General features: G+C 43.3%; 1 protein-coding gene and 1 long non-coding RNA gene across 2 annotated transcripts in view; one reads left to right on the forward strand and one right to left on the reverse strand.

Annotated features, from left to right (window-relative positions):
- Nucleotides 1-11,043: 11,043 nt before the first annotated feature.
- Nucleotides 11,044-12,982, reverse strand: part of LOC311430747 — a 39,555-nt gene continuing 37,616 nt past the window's right edge. Inside the window, exon 3 of the long non-coding RNA XR_014689008.1 lies at nt 11,044-12,128. This is a non-coding gene — a long non-coding RNA (uncharacterized lncRNA). The remainder of the gene's footprint in view (nt 12,129-12,982) is intronic.
- Nucleotides 12,419-12,982, forward strand: part of LOC311430744 (ras-related protein Rab-10-like) — a 30,999-nt gene continuing 30,435 nt past the window's right edge. Inside the window, exon 1 of the mRNA XM_084507578.1 lies at nt 12,419-12,629. Within this exon, the coding sequence (XP_084363704.1) occupies nt 12,485-12,629 (145 nt within the window). The 5' untranslated portion in view covers nt 12,419-12,484. The remainder of the gene's footprint in view (nt 12,630-12,982) is intronic.

A 12,982-nucleotide genomic window follows, 5' to 3' on the forward strand; every position in this document is an offset into this window, starting at 1 on the left:
TCACCAGAGCCAAGTACAGGGGGACAATCACTTCCCTAGCCCTGCTGGCCACACTGCTTCTTATACAAGCCAGGATGCTGCTGGCCTTCTTGGCCACCTGAGCTCACTGCTGGCTCATATTCAGCCAACTATCCACCAATACTCCCAGGTCCTTCTCTGCCAGGCAGCTTTCCAACCACTCATCTCCCAGTCTGTAGCGCTGCTTGGGGTTGTTGTGCCCCAGGTGCAGAGCGCTCTCCAGAAACCTCCTAGACTGCTTTCTCTGGGCTGTGTTATGCTTCCAAGATGTATCTGAGAAGTTGAAGTCCCCCACAAGAACAAGTGCTGACAATTTCGCAACTTTTGTCAGCTGCCTGTAGAACTCCTCATCAGTCTCCTCATCCTAGTTTGGCAGTCTATAACAGACCCCCACCAGGATGCTTCCCTTGTTGGCCATTCTCACTGATCCTAACCCATAGGGACTCAACCTTATCATTCCCAGCCTCAAGTTCCACGATGTCAAAAGTGCCTCTAATATAGAGAGCCACACCGCCACCCCTTCCGTGCTGCCTGTCCCTTCTGAAGAGCCTATAGCCAGACATTTCAGCACTCCAGTCATGAGAGTGGTCCCACCACGTTTCCGCGATGGCAACCAAGTCATAGCCTGCCTGCCGCACGATGGCTTCCAGCTCCTCCTGTTTGTTACCCATGCTGCGTGCATTGGTGTAGATGCACTTCAGTTGGGCCATTGCCTTCTCTCCCAGCCTTGCCATTGTTCCCCCTGGCACAGCTCCAACAAGCCTTGTTTCAGCCCCTTCCCCCTTCTCACCTAGTTTAAAGCCCTCTCAATGAGCAACGCCAGCTCCTGGCCTAGGATCTGTTTTCCCCTTAGATATAGGGACCCGTCTGCGGCCAGCAGGCTGGGTGCCGAGTAAAGCGCCCCATTGTCAAAAAAACCCACAAAATTTCAGTGTTGGCACCAGCCTCTGAGCCACGTGTTTATCAGGTGGGCTTTCCAGGTCCTCTCTGTACTATCCATCCACTAACCATCCCAGTCCCCTAAAGTCCCATTTGATAGTCTTCACGCTTCTCTCTTCAATGTCATCACTGCCAGCCTGGACTATTAAAAGAGGATAATAGTCAGAGGGGAGAACCAGGTTGGGAAGCTTTCTGGCAATGTCCCTGAACCTGGCCCCAAGGAGGCAGCAGAGTTCCCTACGGGTAGGGTCAGGCCGACAATAGGCCTCTGTTCCCCTGAGAAGGGAGTCACCCATAACAATCACCCTTCTTTCTGTCCTGGTGGAGGCAGTCCTGAGGCATGGAGTTGACTTCCTCGCCCTAGGCATCCTCCTGGGGAGACTTTCTACCTCTTTCTCAGCTACCAGTCTCTCGAGCTCCAGGGCCTCAAACCTGTTGCATAAGGGCACCTGGGAAGGTGGGGCCAGTGGGGGGGGACATCGCCTGAGATGTCGAGCAGGGACCTGTTTCCATTCCTCCTCAACCCCTAGGTCCCCTCCCTCTGCCCGATAGCAACAGGGCAGGGGGCCCACCCCCATTTGGGGTGTCTCACCCCGGTACCTGTCCTTCAGGCCCTGCAGGGAGCTGCTCCACAAGTCTATCTCCCGCTCTCTGATAACCCTGCTCACACTCCCTGATATCCCTCAACCTCTCGACCTCCTCCTTGAGTTCTGCCATGAGGCAGACCAGGTCGTCCAGCTGCTCGCACCTCACGCACACAGTCTGTGTGCCCCCTGCAGGTGGTAGCAACAGGTTCAGGCACTCCCTGCACCCAGAGACCTGAACTGACGCAGTTTTGAGTGTGCAGTCAGTCTGGGTGTGTACAGACTTCCAGAAGAGCGCACTGTGCCTGGTGGAGACCATTGCAGCTGAGCTAGCGGTAGACTGCCTTTAGAGGAGGTGTTCAAATGGGCGGGGGGGAGCGCTCTGCCCTTCCTGCTCGCCCTGCCTGCACTAACTGCCCTCTGCTGCGCCATGCCCTGTTTGCCCGTCCTGTTCACTGCGCTCCTGGTTGCCCGCGCTCCCTAGGGGCAGCTTTTGAATGGCCAGGGAGGGGGTGATGCTGGCTCCGCCTACGCCTCGTTCACGCCTCATTTGCCTCCTTCGTGAGGGCTGCCGGGTCCTGGTGGCTCCCTCGAGTGGGCTCGATGCCGGAAAAATTAGCCCTGCCTGTCCAATCCTCTGCTCCGCTTCAGAACGTGTCTGCCCTGGAGCTGATTGCCTCGGCAAGTTCAAAAAAGTTCCAAAGCTTCCTCAAGTTCAAAGTTCAGTTCCAAAACTTCATCTAGGCCTTTCCTGGCTACTTGATTAATAATTTAAAAGCCATCTACAACAAACACTGGCTTGAAAATACTCCTGGGGAAAATATCTGCTACGAACCATCTGGGGCTCAACCTCTCTTCAACGCTGGGGTGGCCACAGGCTCGGCACGGCTGGTGAGCTCAGGCTCCTTGTCCCGTGGGTTTTGTGGCCCACCTGGGCTCCCTCTGATGGCACAGTATGGATCAAAACCCTCAGAGCACCATATTGTACAGGGATGCTCCTGCCACCTGCCCTGCCTACCGCAACGGGAGTGGTGCTGATGGCAGCTATCAGAGGCTTTGTGATTGCCTATGGATATATCTGCATGAGAGAATTTTCCCAATCCCTGCAGTAGCACCCGTGCTTCAGGACTGAGCACTTTCTTTCTGTGGGACTGCACTTCATGACCTGAGGAACGCCAAGCCTGCAGAACTGGGTTGAGACAGCTCTTTTCCCCTCGCTGACATCTGGTCCGACCATTCCCCTACTACCCATGTCACCCACTAAACCATGTCCCTAAGCACCAGGTCCAACCTTTCCTTAAATGCCCCCAGGGACTGATTTATACATATATATATAAACTTATCCACAATACTAGGTGGCCTACAGCTGTGTAAGTGAGGGCAAGCAGAAAACATGCTGCAACCACCGCGACCATCTAAGCCCTGAGGAGCACCACATGGGCCCAGCAGTCTGTGACTGGATGCAGGGCCCAGGGCCCTTCATCTTGACAGAGACTCCAACCACGAGGAAGCCCCTGCACTTTCGTTGCTCACCTGAGGTAACACAGTGTTATCCGAGCTACGTAAAGCTTCATCAGCTTTTTAAAAATTCTCGGTATATTTAAATTGCTTTTATTTTTTTTTAATTGCAACTTTAAGCTATTTCATAAGTTTTAAAAAAATCTAAGACAAGAGCTTAATATTTTGAAATTATTAATAAATATTTTACATTTTTGAAAGGCTTGAGTGCTATAATTTACTAATTTTATCTGCTTCCAAAGGTAGTCTTAAGTAAAAATTACAAAAGAATTGAATAATAACTTGAAAATCAGTAATGTTTCCCTGACAACTACCTATGACTCAAAGTTGTTTCAGTGGAAATATTATCATATATGTAATAAATAAATTGCATTCATACTAACCAGACACTGTCTCAGAAACATTGGTTATCCAAATGGTGCAGGCAATGATCACAAGGAAAAAAAAAAAAAAAAAGACTTCGAATAATCAGACTATGCCAAAGAAAACTGAGAAAGAAGAGAGACCATACCAAATTAAAAAGTAGAGAAAGACATAAGGAATGAAATATATCCCATACAAATGCCGTATTTCAAGGGCTGAAGTCCTCACATCCAGAATCTCTGCTTCAGACCAGTGAGGAATGACTGAGGGATATAACCAGGGGGTTCCAGAAGAGTTAATTTCTGTCTTTCTAGCAGATTATAATTTCATTTTTACAGAACTGTCAAATTCTTCAAATTCTTCTGTGTCGACAAAATATATTTCTGTTTAGCTGAATCATGCAGAACAATCCCAATATGTCTTCTTTTCAGGGCTGGTTTTTGCAGCCAGCGCTTTTATGGGACTTAGATGAGTTTTTGGTGATTCATAGTACTTAAACTACTCAAGAGCACTTTTTCAATTGGAAAATTCACTTGAAGTAAATGCATCATCAGCATGATTGTCCATGCATGAAAGAACTACAAGCAAAACAATGAGCACCATTTTTTAAAACCTACACTTAAGCCAAGAAAAACAGTTATCATGAACTATTAAAAGACCTTATTTTTCAGTTTCCATGAATCTCTCATGGAAAACATGGGTTATCCTTGTCTCTGCATCACTATGCTGAGAATCCTAAATTGCAAATGAAAAAAATATAATGTGCACATTGTTTTGGAGTCGTTAACATGATACATAGCAACATAAATTACATTATCTACCACAGATTTAGCTGATACTGATTTAGCCTTATTCTTACAGCATTCTTTTCTAAGAAGAACCTTGTAAGATCTAGACATTGAATACTCATATTGTTTTTTACTGTGCTTTCAGAATACTAAATAAGCTGATATTCAAAATTTAAGGAGTAATGGAAGATGCACTGCTATCTGCCAGGCTCTCTGTGGGTTTGAAGAACATGTCAGTTGGTTACTCAAATGAAAGTGGACTTCTGTGTTTTTGACATTTATCTTAAGGAAAAAATTCTGCAGGTGCTGTGTGTGCATGTGCCTATATTACATTTTCACAGATGATTTGATAGTGGTACTTCCAAAACATTTTTACTCCTAATAGCATCAATGCAATCTCTCACTCTTAGTCCATCATGGCAGTGTTTATTTATTTATTCACTTAAATAGATTTATATGATACATAATGAAGGTCTAGCCACAACTCTGTGTGCTTTTGATATACAGCAAAATATGTTCAAACTGGTGAAAACGTGTAAAAACAGCAGCATCCATTAAATCAGAAAACAGTCATCTAAAAATAAAATGAAAACTATTCCACCTTTTTTTTTCTTTGGCTGATTGTTGCCCCTCCCTCTCTCCCCCCTCCCCTTTTTTTCCCCACAAATAATGAATATTCCTGTGGCAAAGTCCTCAGCAGACATTTTCTACAAGAAAAGACTGGGATAGGATGGCTGATGTTTTTGGCTGCATAAGTAAGAACACTTTCAGATTTTGCTTCTCATAGCCAGCATTACCTGGAAGTCAGACATATGAGAATTAGCTAAAAAATAATGACACGAAGACAGGCAGTGACGCTGTTTATCAGGATACTTTCATTTACTTTCATTTAAGGAGACGTGGGAGATAAATATGGGTGGTAACTTTCAATGTGCAAGCCAAACTAATGCATAATTTTAGTCCTAAACTATCTTTTATAATACACACACATCAGCATAAACCCAAAATAAACTGAATTGCTGAAATAAATAAATTGCTGTAGTTGTTTGAGTCTAAGGGATTCACATGGTTATAAATTACTCCTACTATACCTTAAATTATTTTCTTAATTTCTCTCTGCCTCGGTTGTCTTTCACTTTGGTTACAGAAATCCTCCTGTCTTTCATTTATTCGTATTACTTCTCTTCAATCAGCTGAAATTGTCTGTCACTGTGATCACTGCAGTACTTGTTTTGAACACAATGAGGAACTCTCCCTGGTTTATCAGCTTTGACTTCTTGACTTTGCCTCCACAGAACTGGTAAGTGCCTCTAACCTGCCCTGTTCTCACAACCCTTTGCATTCTACTGCTAACAGTACTTTCTATGCAAAATATTCTCCTTTCTCCAGTTCATTAAGCCACTCACCCACCAAATCTCTCCTAAAAAAATCACTGCTTTCACTATGGCCAGAGGAATGCGTTAATAACACATGTATATTTTAATAACACTTCCCGGTCCCTCTGAAATAATCAAGGGCAAATAGCCCTTATGGCTTTCTGCTCCACTGAGCTCTCATCTCCCCTGCATCCTTCCCGCAGCCGTGTGTTGGGATGTGTCCAGCGTGCTTCGCTTGGCTCTGACCTGCTCTGCTCCTACACACACGCAGCTCTGTCTCAAATGTACCACAGCCCCTTGTCTCTGGGTTTCAGCCCGTAAACTGTATAATCACGAGAGGTGTTTATTTCTTCTCGTAGACCTGAGCACGTTCTAAGCACTGAGGAGACAATATTAATGTGCACTGCATGCCTATTACAGAACCAGACTGAATTCCTTGCGTTTAACTCTCTTAACTACTCAGATTCATTTGCCTTCCAAATAAACTGTACTTTGTAAAGTTTTGCAGCATTACTTCTGCTAGGAAGTGCCTTTTATTACTTCGGAGCCAATATAATTTATTTAACCATCTAATAAAACTGGTATTACAGAGTAAGGAATAGAGCCTGTGATCCTCCCATAAACATTCTGTGAAAACCTCAACTACTTTTCTAGCATGATACCACACAGTTTCATCAGTATTAGTTAAATAATTGTCTTTGAGTTTTCTCTTGTAGTAGTTTCCTTATTGTAGTAATCATTTTCAGGATGAATATGATCCTGGAAATACCCAAAGAAACCCTGCATCAAATGATCATGTCAGCATTTCTCTCTGAAAATGTATTTCCTCCCACAACACTAGCACTCACCAAATTTTTGAGGCCTGGTTGTTCCAAGTGAATCCTGTTGTTACTACAATATGTTTTGTTTCAAAGAGTCTCAAAATGCTTATTTGGTAATTCTTAACAAAACATTTAATTATTATTAAATACAGAGAACTGAGTGCAGACCTTAGGAGGAACAACCTAACTAACTTCCCTAGAAACTTAGATAAAACAGAAGCTGCTAACTCACATCCCATAGATGGGCAAAGTATGCATCTAAAAAAAGACTAAGAGTGAAAATGCCAAATTATAGATAATTGACACTTTCAACATCCAAAAAATGGAAATAAATATTTTTTTAGGGGTGAAAACCTAGTTTTGCCAAGGACAAGTCATATCAAACACAATTTCCTTTTCCCATTACAGTAAGTGGCCACTTGAACAGGAAAGCACCCCAGACAACACTCCTTGTATTTTTGTGTGTTTTTACATGCACTCTGATGATATTCCTGGGAGGGGAGAAAGCAAATATGATATAATATATATGAGACGTACATATATTGCTTGAGACACCTGAAAGACTTATCAGCGGTGCGGTGCGGTGTGGTGTGGGGACTCTGGAGTGTGTAATTGGAAGTGCTCACCAGGGCTGTGCAGCGGCTGCTGGAGCTGCTCACTCCTGACGATGGGCAACTGGCTGCCCTGAGACGCTGCTCCTGCTGCTCAGGGAAGCACCTGCACAGAGATAATTACTGGTAACCTAGCATATGGAAAATTTCAAACATTTCTATCTAATAAAAGTATAGCCATCTCTGGTAACTACATTTTTTAAAGAATTAGTTTCTAATAGGTTATTTTCTAAAGCTGTATGTAGGCAGCAAAATTAATTACAGAATTTCTGAGGATCCAGCAGCTTCCATTTACCATTTGTGCAGCTAGATAACTTCCTAGGTTCCTATAAATTAATTTAGAAATGTAACACTAAACAATGATTTTGAAAATCTTTTGACAGATAATTAACCCATGACCCACAGAAAGCACAGTTTAGAGTAACAGGGAAGTCCAAGCCACTCTGGAAGTAGTGTTCATATTTAAAGCTCTCACTTCTCAGGCTGTTCAATGAGCAAGGCTGACAGTGAGTAAGTGACTGACAGCTGTCCATCACTGAGACACCAGAACTGGTCAGAAGTTTCAGCTTTCACTTACCACGTCCTGATAGTTCAATATTAGAGGTGAAGCAGGCTCAAGCTAAGAAAAAAAAAAAAAAAACATTTGTGCCTCTACCTACCATAATGTTGTGATTTTTTCTGAGTGAACCTCAGGTACAATCAGGGTTTTATTAACTACACAGACAGCAGTCATTATGCTCTCCTAAAACAGCTAGTCCTTCTGCTACTCCAGATTTAAAAAAAAAAAAAAAAAAAAAAAAAAAAATCATACATTGCAAGAGGAGCTGCAGAAGGAAGAGTACTTTTTTTCTTTTTTCTTTTTTTTCTTTCTTTTTTTTTTTTTTTTTTCTAATATGGAAACTATAAAAGCAGTTCTTGAAGCTGTTATTAGCAATTCCCTAAATATCTGTAAGTAACAACTTTTGTGGGCCCAAGAAAAATGGCATTGAGTCTAGACTGAGGGCAACATTATTTTGGTCTCAGTTCTAAGTTTTTGAAGAGGTCAGGACCCCTGATGTAAGGGGGTCTTGCACTATTTTATTTTGTTCTGTTAATATCTGTCCTTATCACTAAGTCACACCTGTGACTTTGAACCAGGAGGTATCAAGAGATGGGCTAACTGAGGGTAATAAGCTAACCCAACAAGTAACGATGACTTCTGTTATTAAGGAAAATAAAATTAAAAGACCCTGCAACTCCACAACAGGACATAAGCAGCTATAAAGAACGTGTATCTCACCGTAATCACTTTTCAACAGTTTTCATCAGTAACCCAACATTCGAGTCATTCTGACTGAGAGACGTACTGTTCTCTGATGAAATCTTGAACATTATACTCCAGTTATGCTCCAGTATAAGAATGAATCCTGTCTCTTAAATAACTAAGATACTTTACAGTTTGCCCAGAAATTTAATTTAGGGATTAGTGAACCCTGTTTTGCCTAACACGAATAATTTACCTCACTTTTGTCCACTCAGAAGTGATTTTATCTTAACACTAATGAAATCAAAGAGTTTCACTTTTGTCACTTAACAGAATCTATTCAGTGAGTAATCTTGGAATGAGCAGTGACTTATAACTGAGGATTTAAAATCCAAATTAAACCTTGCTCTTTCTTCTCATTACCATTTGTATCTTAGACCTTGAGCTCAGGGAAAAGTACATGAATATGTTGCTAATTTGTTTAATTGAATTAGTATTCTAATATTACACCAAAATAATCTCAAATGGAAAATAATATTTAACCTCTTTGCAATACTTGGTAAGCTTTATTTCATTAAGGAGGCTGTGGCATCTGTAATGGTACCACTAGGTTCCTCCTTACATTCAGAGCAAGTTACAGTACTTTCTGTAACTGCAGTGAAAAGTTAGCCCACCTTTTGCGGACATTTGGCTATATTAAAAATCAGCTATTGTAACAAGTCTCTGGCTCATCATAAGAGACTGGTGTTAGTGCACATTCTGTGTAGTAGGAAACTCTAAGGCAAACTAGGAGGTGAATCCCAACATTTGTATGTAAGCATTCTGAGAATTAAAAAATACGCCAGAAGCCTGCTGTTACTATGGGAGTAAACTAAGATATTCCTAAACTGAACCTTTCCTATAAGAAACAAAGATATAAGTATCATTGTTATTAATACGAACAATTCATGAGTATTTAATGAGAAATTAAAGTGATATCATGATAATCTAACACTTTATAAAACTAATTTCTAATAATTCTAGTCATTTTTCTGTGTTAAAATGAAAAGGTCTCCCATTAAAATTCTATTAAAAAATCTGCTGATATTATTATTACTATTTATCACATTATTGGGAAGATAGCATCAAAGAAATGTATGTAACCCATCCAAAAAAAGAGATGAATGAGAGGAAAAGACATCTTTTTCCAAGAATATCTCAAAGTACATCACGGCAACTTTATTTTGTGCTTTGCACTGATTGTCTTGTAGCTGTACACTCATTATTTTCAAGTCATTAGGTTCATTAAACTAACTTTACTTATGACTAGTTCGATAAATTCAGTAACTTCATATAGTTGACGAAGATGTGGAATGTTTTATAAGGTATGAACATCTATTTTAAAAGAAATGAGATTCAATTCATTTCATGGTAGCTTTTCAAGGAGCTAACTTTTAAATTGTTTTAGTCGGTGGTAAGAGATGGAAAGACTGTCCCCTTGTGGATAGGAATGTGAGGAAAGCTATAGTGCAGTCCACTGACAGCAATGGTAACCTTGGGCATTAGGCAGTTCATTAAGAAATTAATTAGAATTCAGCCTTGTATATTGCTCATAAATCAACACTCGAAAGTGCAAAATTTCTGGAGATACTTTTTAATTTAAATAGGTTGGCATGACAGACAACACAGGGTACAGAATGAGCTAACGTAACATCACCGCTAACACCATCAGTCCACGCTACCATCTAAACCTAGCTGCTTCAGGCAGCGCAGCATTACCCTCCTCTGGAGAAGGCAGTTTTGTGGACAGCTTCAGAGCAGAGAACTGGAGAAGGCTCCACCATAAAGACAAAGTCTTCAGGTATATCTCTAAACTAATGTGCTGCACACACAGGCGTGTCATGCATCATGTCAGCGCATCAGTCTACATGGCAGAGCACTCACCACCCTTGTCCTCGCTTCTGCAGCCCCTCCAGCAGCTCTTGGCATGGCTCTGTTCAGTTATTCTTGATTCTCAGGAGGATTTGCCTGGAGACCCTTAGCACACCACTGAACCGAGGTGCTGGGTAGGCACTGATCCAGAAACCAAAGTGAAAGGCCCTACCGTCCTGCTCTTCTCGGCAGCGCTGTAGAAGAACCTTTAGTCACTCTGACCACTTAGCAGAAGAACTTGTGGTCTTAAAGATTCCTCGCTTTTGGCCAGTGCTGCTCCTGGCAAGCTATACATCTAGCACAGGTGGATTAAATTCTTCCGCTTCTGGGCAAATTTGCTCTAATGCAGCAAGGTAGTTTTACTGCAGGATGGCAGGGGAATTCCCTGCCGATCCCTGCCAGACAGGAGGTGGAGGGAGTGAAGTGGTATTGATTCATAGCTGACTAGAGACGTAGCTGGTGTTGCAAACGTTAAATTATCCACAAATCATAGAATCATGTTACAGATTCCCCATACACATCACCGTCTCTGGTCCATGAGAGCTACCAGAAGATGCTAGAACCCCACCATAGTTCAGATCTGGGACAATCAACAGCAGCTTCAAATCTCTGAATGAAGAAGCAGAACTTTACAAAACTGCTTAGATAGTAGGGGATGCTTCTCATAGGAAGTATGTTGGTTCATGAAGCCCAATTTTCCCCTATTGCTGGAAGTTATAACATCCTTTATAGGCCCATCATGTTCCGTCTACCAAGATATCTCCTGCTTACCTCAGCTGAAAGAATGTTCATTAGAAACCTCATATTTTTTAGTTCAGCCACATTCATGGTCACTGTGTATCTGCTCATTCTATTATCCTTTGTTTAAACAGCTTTTTTTTTTTTTTTTTTTTTTTTTTCTTATCCTTATTGTTTAATCCCTGATAGACAGAAATCCTGTTCTCCTCAAGTCTTCACTTTGTTGAACAAGTCATATACTTGCAGCTTTATTGCACTGCAAGAGCTCTACAAATGCTTTCATCATATGACCATGCCAGATGAAAGTATCCCATAAAGACTTTTCCCAGAAATGTCATTCAAGAATGTCTTATCAATGCACAGTATTTTTCTGTCCCCCATGGAAACACTTGGACAGATACTTTCTTTGGCAGTGGTGTTTTTTTTACACAGTCATGTCTCAGAAATGACTCCTGAAAAGACCAGCTAACTCAGCAGTTGTTTTTATCAGTCATTTCCTACTGATTATTTGCTAATCACTGCAGAAATTCTCATTCTTCTAGCAATCACAGGAACTGCACAGATCAAGAAACAAGCTGTTGCTCCCCTTTAGAAATCTGCTACCACAAAGTCCTAAAGGTTTGTGGCGAACCAGTTTGATTCTGGCTAGCAGAGATACAGGTTTGTATGTGGTTCAGAGGGGGCCGATGGGGCCTTTGATAAGAAGACTTCCCAAACTGTGCTTTATTAATTTGTGTGCTTCATTAATTTGTCCTCCACAAAAAAAAAAGTGAGTACGTTGAATCTGATGTTCAGTGGTATGTGAATTGATTGCAGGTTGCTTGAAGGGGTGAAGATGAAAATGTCTGAGGAGTTATTACAGGCTTAGATAAAGACAAATATTTGTAAACAGCACTTTTAGTCCAGAGCATGTCCCACTCCTCAGTCTATCACACCCGTGTGTGCATCAGCAAGCGGCTAAGGGCCTTGCTATTAGGACAGTGTGTATGGGAGTTAAAACATCCAGACATAAACAGCAAATCCACGTGGTCGATAGATGTTTGTTCTTTATACCACAAGCCGCCGTGACAGACAAATCAAAAGTGAAAGAGAGGAAATTCTTTAAACGTTATTTCCTCTGTCTCTAACACTAGGAAGCAAAGACAAACCAGACAGTGTACTTCTGCGCTTCATTGAGGAAGTGTTACGGGGCATTGTGAAAGTTCCTTCTTTCATCCCCTGTGATGAAACCACATGGCAAAATAAATCACAACAACTCTCCAGAATTTCATAATGCTCTCTCAAGGCTGCGTGGTACCGGCAGGAGGTTTAACACAGCCCTGCTCCACAGCCCAGCCTCGCGGTGGAGGCACCACCACCCCAATGGCCAGCACCTCGACCCGTCAGAGGAGCCCTTTGGGGGCACGGGGAGCACCCCCGACCCCTCAGCCCGACCTCCCCGCCTCTCCCGGCCCTCCTCCCGGCCCGGCTCGGCCCCCAGCCGCTGACGGGCTCGGCGGGCGGAGGGACGCCGGTGCCCGCCCCCGTGGCGGCGCCGAGCTGCGGCCGCGGCCCCCGCAGGGCCCGGCCGTGCCATGGCGGTGCTGGGGCAGGGGCAGCCGGCGCTGCTGGTCAAAGTGGTGATGGCCGGCGAGTCCTGCGTGGGGAAGACCTCCATCGTGCGGAGCTACACGGAGCCCGGCGCGCCTGCCTGCTCCTCCTCCTACCTGGCCACGATCGGTGAGTGCCCGCCCGCCCAGTTATTAAAGCGGAGCCAGCGCTGTAGGCGGCAGCAGTTGGCGCTGGTAGACCCAGGGGATTTGGGGTTGTGTCCCCATGCTACCAACCCTGCACCCCCACAGAAGCAGGGTGCCAGGAGCCATCCCCTGCCACCGTGGTCCCGGCTCACAGCGCCTGGGGAGCAGCAAAGCTGGCCCTCCTCGTGCTGCAGGTGGTCATCGGTGCGAAGGCTTGCATGGGGCTGCAGTGGTTTTGCTTTTTACAGAAATTTTACGGGTCCCTTGAGCAGGAAATTTTTGTTTTTAAAAGTCTTTGTGTCCGTATTTTATTTTTTTAACCCATTTTCTGTGCTC

The sequence above is a fragment of the Aythya ferina genome, assembly GCF_964211825.1.
Source record: "Aythya ferina genome assembly, chromosome: 2".
Classification (NCBI taxonomy): domain Eukaryota; kingdom Metazoa; phylum Chordata; class Aves; order Anseriformes; family Anatidae; genus Aythya; species Aythya ferina.